Source organism: Numenius arquata, chromosome 7 (assembly GCF_964106895.1).
Source record: "Numenius arquata chromosome 7, bNumArq3.hap1.1, whole genome shotgun sequence".
NCBI classification, from domain to species: domain Eukaryota; kingdom Metazoa; phylum Chordata; class Aves; order Charadriiformes; family Scolopacidae; genus Numenius; species Numenius arquata.
In genome coordinates this window covers 21,846,362-21,861,442 of record NC_133582.1, presented here as the reverse complement: position 1 = coordinate 21,861,442, position 15,081 = coordinate 21,846,362, and the positions used below count along the sequence as shown (strand labels likewise).

Sequence of the window (15,081 nt, the reverse complement as noted above, 5' to 3'; positions counted from 1 at the left end):
TTATTTTCAATACTCTGAGTACAGAAGTATTTCAAAACAACGTTCATATTCTTGATTTTTAGGCTCCAAGTGTTATATTCTATTTCCTCTGCTTTGACTATTTGCCTAGGACGTATGTCTACAACCACGACGATAATAGATGGTAAGAACGGATCCATTCCCTCATCATCCATGAAAGTGGGCAAGAAATCAGTTACAGAAGACCTCGTGACAACATTCAGCTCACCAGCAGCATGGCTTCTTGTTGTTGCTTTGATTGTTACCTGGTCAGCAGTAGCTATTGTAATGTTTGACTTGGTGGATTACAAAACCTTTGCAGGTAAGATTCAGCATATTCTGTTTGACGTCTTGTATATTAAAATTTAAAAATTTATTAAGGAGTGTGTATTATGTAAATTTGCATGTCTCTCACCTTCTTGGAGCCAGCACAGTGTCTCTGCTGAGTTTACTAAGAGAGGAGATATTGCGAAAAATGTCAGAACGTATTATTTTACACTTCATACATCTTTGTAATTTAAACCTCTCCATTTTGCAGCCCATTCTCATCCTGGAAAATGTGTATGTTGACAGTAATATAAGCATGTGTGGTCAGATTTCTGTTTTTCAATTTCTATATAAAATTATTTCAAGAAAAGTAAAATTAATTATTAATTCACATTTTCTGAAATATATTTTAAAATCTTTCATAGTTGCCTCGAGTCTTCTGACATCTGCTTACACAGTTCAATGACAAGAAAGACAATTTCTAAACATGCTAATCCTAAATTAATCTTCAAAACAATAAGCACTGAGGACTAGATTCTTAACATCAGCTAAGTCACACCCTTGTCTTCAATGAGACAATAATTCTAGCTTAGTTTAAGACTTGGCAAACTGATTGAACAAGAGAAAGTTTTGGGGTACATATTTGTTACTGAGGGCAAAGGTAAAAATGAAGCGTGTGGTACAAGGGCTGTGATTGTGGTTCAGGAATGGGAAGAAAGAAATGAGGAATAAAAATTACCTCATTGCTACTTGATTTTTATGCTTTGTATATGGCAATGATATACAATGGAGAATAAAATAAATTACCTATGTTTGTAAAGGGTGCATAACGTTCAGCAAGCCACTTCAGCAGCAAAACTTCTGGGACGTAACCAGCTGTAATGACTGGGAAACATCTAAGTGAAGCAGAAAACAAATGATTAGGGTCCTTTTCTTTCTTAAATAAGAACTCTAGATCTAAACTTATCACATGTCTCAGAATAATTAACTAGGAATTTAAATTCAGACTTCAGCCTTTTAATTCAAAACAAGTTGAGTTGATGGTTCAAAGTTAATTTCCTGGACTTTATTAGTTTACTGATAAATCCATAGTTTTTTGTTCTACTATATATCAATATTGACCTCAAGATTTACTTAAAAAGCTTTTGAGACAGAGACAGAGCTTGAGAGAAACTGACCAATCCTGGATCAGTGGATGACATAGAAGCTTGAAATGTGGAGAAAATGTAACGTAAACCTCTCTTAATTTTTTTGCTTCTCATTTGTCTTTGTTTTCAGAAGGAATTCACTTGAGTCACAGCAAAATATAAAGTTCCTTTTGAGTGATCCTCCCAAAACAGCCATCAGATTTTAATTTGTACACAACACACTTAATGTTACAACATAGATGTAAAGCAACAGGGAGAAGGCATACTCTGCTTTTAATTTTCCATATTTACTATCAATGAACCAGTGAATCAATCAAGTTCTTAATAAGTTTACAATTAGCAGGATGAACCAGGCCATAACTCAGGCAAAACTTCTAGACTAAGTGATTCCTGACCTGGTTGTCAGCTCACACATGCTCAATATACTAGTCAGGGTAATGTTAAGCAGTGAGAATGCATATTTGTACTGGAGGCTGAAGGAAACTTTCTAAGCAGATGGAAATCTGATGTTCATGTTGAGCTTAAATGAGCTTGAATCCCAAAGATGTTGATGGAAACCAACATTTTCAGACCAGGCTGTAGAAATAAAAAAATGTAAAATTTAATCTGCAGGATGAGTTCATATTTAGTGGAGATCTCTGAGAGATGATACTTTAGTATTTTGAGTTCATGAGTTCATTTATTTTCCTTCCCAAAGTTATTTCTGTCCCTAAGTGATTAATTAAGCCAGCATTTAAATCAGGTCTCAGTGGTGAAATATTAGAGAAGGAACTGCTGTGCTCCTTCAGACCAGGAATTATTAGGCTGTTTTCTGTATTGACATAATGTAACAATGGCTACATAGGTCTTATTTTGACCCCTGGGTTTCAACTCCTGAGTTCCTGCTCAGTATGATTTTTCTAGGTGAAACCCACTGATTTATAAAAATTTCATGGAAATAGCTGAAGATTTCACATAGGACCAGCTTGCTGGTGCTATTGATACTAGAATGATTTTCACTCTTTGACAGTTTGGCCCTTTGCCTCCAGTGGAGATAATGCCATCTTTACATATAGAAAGTAGAATTTGGAGCGTATTTTTAAGTGACTCCTTAATCTAAAACCTAGTGATATTTCTCTTGGGTTTGACACTGCTCTTTGAACAAGCAGAACAGCATAAAAAAAGTGAATAGTTATTTTCAGGACTGCAAGTTTAGTTTTGCAAGCATGATTAAAGTTAATTTCCTAGTTTTTAAATGTAAATTAAAGAAGCCAAAGAAATTGTATTCAACTGTATATTTTTTAACCTGTAAAACAGAATAATCAGTGTATTTTTTCCTTAAATAACACCTTCATAACTCAGTGCTTTCAATTTCTTTCCCATTTCTTTACCTGAAGTTCCATGAAGTTCAAGTTTAGAAAGTATGCACAGCATATGAATGAGGCAAGCTGAGAGAGCTGAACTCGGTTAGTCCAGAGAAGCGCAAACTAAGGGGTGACCTAAGAGCAGCTTGCAGCTTTTTGAAGGGCAGCTACAAAGGTGACAGGGGACAAACAGTTATCAAGATGAAGACCTTGTTGTATCTGGCAATATAATAAGGGAGATATGGCCAGAAATTGCTGCCTAAGTGGTTCATGTGGAACGCTGGAGGTGGGGAAGAATTCTTTACCAGGAGGGCAGTGCAGCACTGAAACAGGTTGCCTAGAGGGACTGCAGATTCTCCATCCTTGGTAGTGTTCAAGACTTGGCTAGATGGCCATGGCTGACCAGGTCCAGTGTTGGCAACAGTCCTTTACTGATTAGTCCTGCACTAGATGAACTTTAGAGATGCCTACTGATCAACATCTGCGTGATTGCAAGATTTCATTGAAGTGTCTGTTAGATTCACATAAGGCATCTAGAAAACACCTAGCCAGGGATCTCAGTGGAGACACAAAGATAACTAAGTGGCAGATTCTCCCATCCTCACATGTGAGGAATGGATCTGTGGACCTTTGTAGTCAGGATTTCACTCACTCATTCATACAGTTAGTCCTGTTAATTTTTGTGCAGGTTTTTCACAGTGATTCGTAGTGAGATGACTTAAAAGCGTACTGTGCACATCTGCAGAGCCAGCCCTTTGCCAGATTTGCAGGAAGTGAGGACCTGGGCTGGGAGAGCTCTGGGAGAGCTGGGTTAAGTGCCACACGCCTCCACACCATCTTCATAGCTGAGCCACTAGTGGTGACTGTACTGCACAGGGCTGACTGCAGCCAAAATCAGGAGAGGGTTGACATAATAAATCAGGCTGGAAACCGTGTGGCTGAGGAATATACACAGGTTTGTTACTCCTGATTACAGTGCAGAGCTGCTAGCCTCTAAAGGAAGTGCAACAGCCTACAGTATGAGTTTGGACCCTGAGATTACACAGAGATTCATGGAGCTAAGTGGAAACACAACAGAATTGACCTCAGCAGAGTAGGAAGCATTTTAGACTCAAGCGTTGTTTTCTTATTTGAACAATTAACAATTTTGCTGTCATTATCTTAAAAGCAAATAATTTAAAAAATTACATATACTACTAGTATATGTATTTTATCTTATGTATTCTTTTTATTTATAGACTTCACATTGCCTCTGTGATTACAGACTGCCAACATAAAGATTTTGCTTCTTGATTACTATGGTTTCGTGTTATTTTAGAAGTAACCTATCAAGGTCGGGAATTTTGACAATTTATACAAGATGAAATTGGCCCCATGAGTAACTATATGAAAATGAAGTGTTTGATTTCATCCCAAAATAGATGTGGTAAACTACTTTTTGGTGGGCCCTCTCTGCTCACTGTCTGAAAAGGAGCCTTTAGAACTGAGAGAGGCTGAGGGAGGATAATGCTTAGGTTTTAGGTAGCCTGAGTTAGATGACATGAATTCAAGCTCCACTCGCAGAAAGATTTATGATATATTTTGTGGAATTTTACACATCCAGAATATGATTATTGTAAATTCTATAGCACTACTATTACTACTACTATGTAGTATTTAGGAGATGCTTGTTATGATAGAAAATATTGCAGGAGGACCCTGTCTTATGGGGTGCACATATAAAGCTCTGCGTACTTGGTGATTATGTGTCAATTTGTTCAGAGGTTAGAACAGAGACGGGATCTGCAAGTCAGCTTTGGCCGTGGAATTTGAGGAAAGCATGAGCCAAGAATTAGATCAGTGCTGAATGATTTGCCCCTGTTCTATCTACCCAGAAGAAGGAAATTAAATTTTGCAGTGTTTGGCTTTAGTATGTTATGTCCCTTCTTTTGAGGAAAGAAATGAAAGCTTGCATTCCTATCATGTTGTAGGGTACAACTATAAACATGACTTAAATATTTTTAATGTGGTATGAAGGTGACATGCATCACAAAAGCCTGAGATAAGAAACTATGAATCTCATGCAGTATGTAGCGTGTATGAGTATGCAATAAGTAATATATTGCTTTAGAAGATCTCTACATTCTCAGAATTTTCAGAAATGCAAAAAAAATTTTTGTTTAATGTGTGCTTTGCAGCAGTTCGTTATTACTACCGTCCTTTGTGTTAGAAAATACACCTTGTTAATTGGCTTCATAATTCATGATTGTATTTCACGCATTTCTTGTACACATAACTGGATTATATATTTTAATTGGTAAATGTAACTAAATAATTTAAGATTATTTTAGGCCTAAAGATTGATTGCCCAGGAATCCACATTTGCTAATGGGGTAATAAAGTGTTTAGAATTCCCTGCCATTTCTGTGACCAATTACAGCTAATTAACACCACCCTAATTTCAGCTCCAGAGTGTTCAATATTTGGAGTAAATTGGTAGTGATTTAGCCAGTCACCTGAAGGCCAGACTAAATCAAACCTAATGAAATCTCACCAAATCTATGAAACCCCAAACTAGCCACAAAATAATCTAAGTGAAAATCCAGCAGAGCCACACAGCATGGTGAGCTTGCTGCCTTATTGTGACTGTTTTCATAAAAGAAAAAAGAGCAGGCTCTTTGTTGTGGATAATTCAGTTTGCTCAACCATAAAGAGGCTTTTTAGAGACCTGCAGCAAAGGCAGATCTCTGTGGAGGTAATGCCTGTCAATGTCAGGAATGGGGAACAAATAGGATATGTAGGCACGGAGCTCCCAGTTCCACAAGAAGCAGCAGGGATTCCAGTCAGATATTCTGGAACCATATATTCAGAAGAAAAAAAGGCATAAGAGGGTAAAGAACAGGACCCCAAACAACTTGTGCACTATAATCAACACACAGACGTTTGTTTTCCCGGTCTTCTGCATGAAAAAGCTGTAAGGTGCAAAACCTGTTAGGTGCAGGGTGTTTGTTTCGTCATTAAGGGAAATGGAAGTCAGCAATATATGGCTATTCTGCTAGGTTTATTTTGTGGGGTGTTTTGGTGAAATAATCATTATTAGGAATATACACATCCATTTCTCTCCAGGAATGATCATGCTGTAGTCATTCTGTTGGGCTCATGTTCACTGGAAATTTTTAAGAACTGTGAAAAGAATTATATTATATTTATAATATATTTATTCTTGTATTTTATGCCAATATATCCACCAGTTTTCAAACTGATAATACTTTTGCACTTATTCAGGAAAAAAAATAAACTTCTGGCTTTGTTTGCAGCACCAGCAAACTTAATGGAGCAAATCACTTTGTTTCCTGGTTCAAGAGGTGTTCCACAGTTTCACCAAACTGAAATAATTGGTAGAAGCTTTTTCATACATGCAAAACCCTAGATAAATCCCCCACAGAACAAAGGAGTGGGATGTAAAAAAAAGGTGTTGGCCTTGCTGTGCTTACTTTGGAACTCATCAAAACAGTGCTATAGTCTTTTGAAATACAATATTTACGTTATTTACAGGTGTAAGTACAGAGCATGAGTAAACAGCTTACATATTTTAAAGTTCTTAATGAAATTCTTAATTGAATTATATGGGACTTTCACTAATGTATCCAAAAGCTACAAAAGAATTTTTTTTCACTGTCTTCCATAATGATAAAAACAATTCAGGGATTTAAACACAATTGCAGTTCAAAGAAGGGCAGCCTAGTTGACATCTTTCTTCCCATGTTTCACTCTGCAACAAATCTTACAGCTGAGTTATAAACCCCTAGAAAATGAGTTTATACTGGAAAGAATGACAGTCTATGAAGTACTGTAGTGCTGCAAGTAGTGTGTTCATCGCAAATGGTCTAGCATATACAAGATGATAAATTGTGATAGATCAACTTCATGAGGTCATGAAGTTGAAAATATGAAATTTCAGAAACTGAATTAATAGGGAAGGATCTAAGAAAATAAGTCTTGCATGCATAAATGTGCTTCATGGGGTACAAAACAGAAACCAGATTTCTGGCCCATAATGGTATCTGTGAAATTGCTAATTTTAAACAAATAAACAAAACCAGTAATTCATTTCAGTAACAATTGCAGTAATGTAATTCTTTGGTTATTTGCTGTTGAAGCAATCAAAATAGTTCAACCAGAATAAACTATACGTAATACATTCTTTTCAGCAATAGAATATGTATGTAACTTGTGAAAATACCTGTGCCTTATTTAACCGTTTTTACGTTGCTCTGATTCATACTGTGCTATCTCACACGTACAGAGTATTGTTTTTCTTTTTAATGAACTCCAGTTTCTGCTGCATAACAGCAGCCCCACAGAGATGAAATAACTCCTCACTTCACTCTGTAACTGCTTCCTTTAGTCAAGCGACAACTGAGGATGTTCATTGTTGCTAACGGTGTTTCTTCCTTTTTTTTTTTATTGGCCTTTCTGGGGTTGGTTCATCCTGTTGCCATCCGCTATAGCCACCTATTCACAACATTGCGATGATCCCTGTTTACCACCTGGTAAAGATGTTCTGCCTGCAGTGTTCTGAACATGCGTGCGGTCTGCTGGCCAGAGATAACCAAGCACGGGCACCAGCAGAGTGCCAAAGATGTGGCAGCACTGCTTCTCTGCTAACCCCAACTCTGGCTGGCTGGGGCTGCAAAGCTCATTGCAATCGCCTCCTCCCCATTTTCACATCGTGCTTGAAATAGATCTGTCAGCTAAGAGATGCCCTCACTCAGGAGATTCCCAGGAAATGGTGGCAAGCTGAGATACACTCATTTTACCCCCATAAATGCCCTTTAAAAATGCCAATGTACAATTATTTAACAGCACTGGCTTTTTAATCTGAAGTTAAGATCTGTGTTCTTCATCAGATAACTGAATCCTTAGAATGAGAAAAAAATAAAGTTTCAAATTATCTTAGATAAAATATCTGGCTTTTTCAGAAGACACCACCTAATTAGGGTCTGATCCATCAAATCAGAAGCCTTTCAGCTGTTATCAAATCAAATTATATAAATTACATGTAAAGCCCATCCTAAATCTACATTCCTGTCCATGAGTATGGCTATATCAAAAGTACCTGAAATTACTGGATACTTTGTGACACTGTGAATTTCTTTCTAAATTTTGGCAAGTGGATTTTAGTTATACCTACTTTGTTCTCATTTTGGGTAAAATGCCTTTGTCCACTTTCAGGTGAGGTTTTCTCTTTGGACTTGACCTCAATATAATTGTTTAAGGCTGATATTATAAAGAGTCAGGGAAGATTTATACTACAGACTGTAGTCTTCATATCTACAGTTTAAGTACCGATAAAATGGAAATTACTGGGTAATGCTGAATCTGAGCTTTCTTTGGCATTGTTTTTGTACTTATAATTCAGTACACTTATAATTAAAAATTAAATTATTATTTTTATACTTATAATTCAATGATACCCACCAGAGTTTGTCCTGCAGCTTAGTGCTGTAACCATGACAAAAATGTTAGTCTATGAAATAGGAAGATAAGACCTAAGGACACCTATGCTGATAAACTGGAATATTAATAAAGGAAGACTTTATGTGTGCATTGAGTTTTATATGTTAGATACTACTCTTCAGAAGACTACAGAGTAGAAACAACCTTGTACTACTAATAAAAAATCTTAAAAATATATAAACTTTCAAATTAAAATGCAGCTGTGTATATTTATAAGATAATATTCTACTAAAATTAGGACATGTTTTATTATCACAAAGTAGTGTTAGGCTTTTGCATTTTATCAAAAATGACAGAAATTCTTTGTCTTCATCAGCTGTACCTTGTCAGTATCAATGAATTAGATTATATCTCATAGATCAATCTTTACACCGGATAATTACCGTCATTTGTAATTTAATTGCATTGAATTCACTGGAGTCAAAATATGTAACTGATGAAAATCCAGCAATTATTAACTAATTCACTGCAATTCATTAAAAAAACCCCAACCAACCCAAGTTTAAAATAGGTTGAACTCTGAGTATATATTTAACTATTTGACAAGCAAAAAAGATTGATAGGAGACTACATTCCTGGTAGAATTATTAAGACTGGAATAACGGCTGAAGTGATTTGCACAGATAAATCAATTAGTCACTTTTTGTTGTGCACTTCACAGGAATAAATGACACAGACCATGAAACATAACCAAATTTGCTTGAGGCACTACAACAAATCATACCGTGTGATTAATCAATCCCCATTTCCAGAAGCCACTGTTAAAGGACCCATTATCAGTCCTGATGAAAAAAAGGTTTCTTCTGTTCACAAAATACCACAATTTTCCTGAAGTTGAAGTGACTTTGTCACTTCATCAAAATTATTTTCTGCTCCATGAGCATACCTAATGCTGATTGAAGGACTTCAGCAGTCTGTCATTGGTTGATTTCAAAGAGCTGTGTTAAGCGTGAATTTTTAGTTACCATTAAAGGTATGAATTCTATTTTCAAATCAATTGGATTTAAAATTGTGAGCCAAGGAGAGTTCAAAACTGAAGAAATTAGTTGGTGAGAATTCCTGTTCTCACATTTTGAATTAAATTACCATTCTGTACCAATAATGCTGGAGAGCTACAAAGAATTGTAGCAGTTTAATTTTGATGTAATGATTGTGAAAGCAATTTTTCTTGCAGACATCTGCAACAGGTAATAAACATTTTCCAACCAAATTCAGTTGAGTTTTCCTACAATAAGGTTTTGTTGAAAGGTAATATACAAAGTCCTTTGATTTGACTGGGATTCTTTCTCCATCAGCTTTAAATCTTCCAAATTTCATCATTTGCCAGAAATTCTAGAAATTTTTATAGTAAAGCATTGTTGATGGTACCAGTGTTTTGGAATGCAAGTTATTTATTGAGGTGAATAGTTATATTGGCCTGGAATTAATTATGAATGTAAAGTTACAAATCTAAGTGCTTAGCCAAAGTGCACAATGGCAAGAAAAATTTAAATATGAAACAGTACCACTAATAGGGTCCATGTCACCTACCTCAGTCATGAAAATAAGGTGTCATGTCCATGCTAATTTCTCAGTCTTCGTTTCCTTCCTAGTTAATGAAAAGGGATGGGCATCTTTGGAAATTAATTCATATAACTCTAAAAATCATGTCAGAGGAAGGCAAGAGACTTGCCTTCTGAAGGTCACAGGATGTCTTTTTGTGTTGACTTTTGAGGGAGTCTAGAAACCACCAGCGGTTCAACACCTGGCTTTCAGGTACATTTGGCTAGATAGGATAATCTGAATTTAAGCTGTGATTAAATGAAATTACATACTGTCAACAAAAGGTCTTCAATATTAATTGCATGTTTCATCCCTGAGCTTAACCTATGAGTAACCATTCACTTCCTTTCCCCTCCTTCCTACTTCAACAGACATTTAGTATTTTTCCACTACATTATCTAAGAGGAACAATTGGCTCAGTCCCTATTTACAAGTTCAGCAAAAGGTAAAACTTCACAGCCTGTATCTGTCTGAGAAATACTCTGTATTCATAAAGGCTCTTTACAGTTTAAATTCAAGATCCCGCCTCTGCTACTCCCAGTACAATAGATGATATATGATATATCATCTATTAATTACAGTTTATAGTTATAGGTTAGTTACAAATTATATATTACATACTGTATAACATATGCTAGCAAGAGAAGTATATTTTGAGCTTAGTTTTAAAATAATTTGTGTTCTAACGTCTGCCAAGAAATGAAGTGTCAGACAGAGGACAGCTAATCCAGTCTGAATGTATTGAATCCAAGACTTCGAAAAAAATTCATCATACTGTACCCTTGCTGGGCATCTGTAAATAAAAAAATAATCAAAATTACATCAAAATATGAAGCTCAAACTTTGTTGTGAAAATCTGCATTCTCTCATCTTCAGTCTTGAAGCAAGAGTATGCAAATCCTCTGGAGATGGTTGTCTTTTTTTGCATGTGTGTGAGGCAAATGGCATTTTTCTCTCTACTTGTTACCCCCTGAATTGCTTTATTTCCGTTGTTTCTTGTGTGTTTCGTTCTATAAGGAAAGTACCTGCTATTGTCAAAGTTATGGGGAGAGCTAAAGCATGGATTTGATCAGTAGTAATTTTCACTTCAGCATTACCTGGTGTGATGCTTTTAAGCATTTTAGGACACTTTGTTACTGTTAGCACTACTGTTTAAAAACGTAGGAAATACAACAAACGAAGATCTATGCATAAGGAGACAACTTTTTAGGCCTGTGTCACTTGCATCAGACCTCAAGTGGATTTCACAGTATCTGTTTGTATACAAAATTTAATTTTTCAACTACCACTAAAGTGTCCTCTACACAGCCCCAAACTGATTTTTCTAAACTTTTTATGTTAAACAGGATTTGCAACTTGGGCCTGTTAGTGTAGGCGTGACTGGGGAATTTCGCCTCCGGACACTTAACAATTTCTAATCCTTTTTCATAGTTCGCTATGAAGTTGTTATGAATTAAAGACCAGGATATGACGTTGAGAGCTCTGATTCATCAGCAAAGATGGCTTGCCTTGGGGTGGTTGGAATAATTTCCTCTGCTCTTGATCATTTTCTTCTCTGAACATTTCCCTTGTCTGCCCGGGGGGACAGCTCTGCTACCTGTAAAGCAGTTCTTGAACTGCTAGTTGATAGACCAGTATATTAAAATAAATTGACACCAATTCTTGTTTAGTTTACAGCTGTAGTCCCTGTGGTTGTAAAAGCCTCTGGCTGTAAAAGCAACTGAGCCATCCCTAAGCAACTAGTGGGTAAAGGGTAGGTGGCAGCAAGAGTGGAAATCAAGTCAGCTGTCCGAAGCTAAACCATCCCTGCTTGTGAATCAAAACCTCAGTTATGCTAAGACCCCTCTGGCCATGTCCACTTGGACTTCTCAGTATCTCTAGATTCAAATGAAGTAAAAGTAACATCAAGGGTCGGGTTGCAGATTTACTTTTTAATAGCCTAAATATAGGTATTCATTCTCCTGGTAAACACTTGACAAAGAGTAAACGAATGTCAAATGACAAAAAATAAAATCTCTACATCTCAATGCATGAGGCCAATGCAAATAAATAAATGCCTTATAACAAGAAAAGTAAATATTCCCTGTTATGCTTCTCAGTCTTTCTGAATACAATAGTGCACACAATAGTACACTTAACAAATAGATCATGCATATTTATTTGCAATTATGTCATTTCATCATGGCACATGATTAATTTATTTGATGTGCCTGATTGTTCAGTAGCATATCTCTATATAATACAATCTTCATAAAAACATTAACCAAAATATTTCTTTGGTTTACATTATTTATAATCAGATCCAAACCAATAGAAAATCTGGTCTTTTCTGTTTCGGATTAGTTAATTAGAAATAAAAGGAACTATGTAGTGATACATTTAGATTTCAAATACAGTTACCTGTATATTTCATTACAGCACTTTAGAAAATAACTGTTCATACTGCTGCCATAAAAGAAATTGCTTCAAGCCTGCACTTTGCCTGTCTTTGTAACCTGCAAGTCCATATGAGACTACTTCTGATTACTGCTAAGATTTGGCTTGTGAGTCAGAACACTGCAACCAGAAGTAGTTCTGAAGAGACTTGTGTTCAACTTCCTACTAAAATATTTGCATACAGAAAGATCGTGGTAAACAGAGATATGGTTCCTATTTTGATACTGTTAAATTCAGTGTCTATATTTCTATTGAAACTCCTAGGAACAAGACTAGGCCAATAACTCAAATCATATTTGTGATCTATTTTCAATTGTCTACATTTGTGGGAAACCATCACACACACAGGGCAATTATTCTGTCTGCCATTTCAAGTACAGTGAACAATCTCATAGGCTGAAGGAGAGTTGTCCCTCTTCCTAAGCAGTGTTTGGTACAGATTTCAAGAAAATAGAATTCTGCTGGACATAAAGGTCAGAAGAAATATTCTGTCAGAGACTGAACAGTTACTCTGAAATACTGTGTCAGCATAAAGAGGGTAGGGAGAAATCTGGTGAAATGACAGTTGGAAACGCCATGAAGGGAGTAATTGTATTGGCCACTGGTGGTTGCTCTCCCTGGTGGATACTGTGGTGAGCAGGGGCCTCGCTTCCATCAGAGGTCCCAGGAAGGTGCAACACATTAAACTGCACAGCTTCCTTGTATGCCAGTTTACTTGCCTACAGCAGCAGCAAAACCAAAAAACTGGTTAAGTGTGCAGATGTGCACAAGTGTATGTGAAATACAGTCTGGGAAAGTTGTAAGAGAAGAACCAGATACACAGGAGTACCTGTTTGGAAGTAGCCATCTCTATGTCACAATTTGACTTTGCATCCCCCTTCATTCTGGACTCGGGATTATTTTGGCCCAAATATGCACAGCTTTCTTCTTTCCATCCTTTACATGTATTCCATGGCAATGACACAACCTATCTGTGGTTAAACCAGGGGTCAGAAATTTCCTCAGCCAGGGCTTGTGTGAAGGATGGGGCACAAGGGGAGATGTGACAAGAGGAGTGGGACACAGACGTCAGTGAATCCTAAACAGGCATCAAGAGGCAGAGCACCTGGACCAGAGAAAAAAACTGGTCTGAAGGGAAGAGATTATCTAAAAAGGATGAATATTAGGTAGAATCAAATATGTATTTATTCTTTGCCCAACCAAGCCTCAGAAGAGGCAGAACTTGGAGCCCAGTATCAGACCAAATTATCCACTGGGTTCTTAATCACTCTGCGAACAGCAAGTACAGTAGGATATAGTTTGTACTAGTCCCACACAGGAAGGAGAGCTGTCCTCAAACCCTTGAATAATAAGTATTAACAGTCACAGTCTTTGTTTCTGTGAAAGGAGGTAGTATAATTAGCCCTGTATAAAATGAAGATTAACTTTAATCACTGAAGGAGGTTTTTTTGTTTGTTTTTTTTTTTTTCAAACCGCTTTTGTTTTAAACTCTGCACTCAGGAAGATCTGTTAACAAGCTCAGCACAGAACCACTGAGAATCATTCATGAGACATTGGAAGAATCCACTGATTGGCTTTATGGCTTTATTTCTTTTCTGTCTGACATCGTATGGAGTGATGATGATGACAGTGATGAAGGTATTTGTAATGTAAAGACTTCTGTAACTGCTCTAGCTGCTGTTTTACATGCATTATGTTGGCTTCCTCAGCTTTTAACCTCACAGACAAGAAGGTCAAACAAAATGAAAAGTGAACGTTGTTGCTAATAAAGCATCTACTGGCTATTGCAATCAGTAAATTGGCCTCTTTGTTAGCTTTCATCTCATGTTTAATGTACCATTACAGAAAAGCTGTCAGAATTAAATATTACCATTAGTACATCTCGAAGTAAAGAGCGCTAATTTATACAAGACTTCAAAGCTGCAACCAAAATACGCGTCAGGATATTGCTTCAGAGAATGGCAATAGCTATTTTCTTTTAATCAGCAAGAATCTAAAGAACCCTGGTAAATATACAAGATAGACCAAGAAACTTATAACTTTTTTATTTGATATATTGATGACAGGGCAATTTATTGAAACACAAAATAAAAAAGGAAAGAAAAAAATAGCATTTTGGCTGAACTAAAGGGCTTTTGGATGGCGTATTGCAAATAATTCAGTTTACTATAAATTTTGGTTCTGCCATTATAGTAACATTCTTCATCTGACATCATCTGATAAATGAAAGTAAACTGCTAACGCTTCAAGTTTGGAAATAACTATCCTTCTGTTATAAAATAAAGTAGTTTCCTGGTATGAGCAGAGCAGTAGTGGATCATCATGTCACATCATATTGGTCATTGTGACAAGCAGTGAGTGTAGGAGTCACATCTTCATTTCACGGTAGTTCATTTTATATTCTATTTGGCTATACCAGAATATAATTAAAAAGCAACATGTACTGAAACTGGCTTCTACCCATTTGTTCATAAACTTGAGATATTGTCAAATTTCTACCTTTTAAATGTGTGCATGAGCTTTTTATATCAGCACCATAAATGAATACTAATAGATAGGCTGCTACATGTGAGTCTGTGAACTGGGCATCCTATTCTGAGATATGATTTACAACCAGCAGAAAGCCAGTCTCTCATATGGTTGAGAAACAGAAAATATGAAATACGGAGAGCTTGCTAAAGTTTGGAAAGTGTTCATTTTTACCGTTTCATAGCTCCCAAAGCACCTGCAAGCTCTCAAATACTTGAGTGGAAAAGTGTCAATGCAAGTAGGACATACAAAAATTCAAGATCTGAATGCTCACTATGAAGTGTTTGGAAACCTCAGGCCCACCAGCCTTTAGTCCAAGT

The 15,081-nt window shown here is 36.5% G+C and overlaps 1 protein-coding gene across 1 annotated transcript in view; it reads left to right on the top strand.

Moving 5' to 3' along the window:
* Positions 1 to 15,081, top strand: part of TRDN (triadin) — a 217,612-nt gene that overhangs the window by 30,342 nt on the left and 172,189 nt on the right. The window contains exons 2-4 of the mRNA XM_074151019.1: positions 110 to 319; positions 7,246 to 7,287; positions 13,733 to 13,870. Of these exons, the coding sequence (XP_074007120.1) occupies positions 110 to 319; positions 7,246 to 7,287; positions 13,733 to 13,870 (390 nt within the window). The remainder of the gene's footprint in view (positions 1 to 109; positions 320 to 7,245; positions 7,288 to 13,732; positions 13,871 to 15,081) is intronic.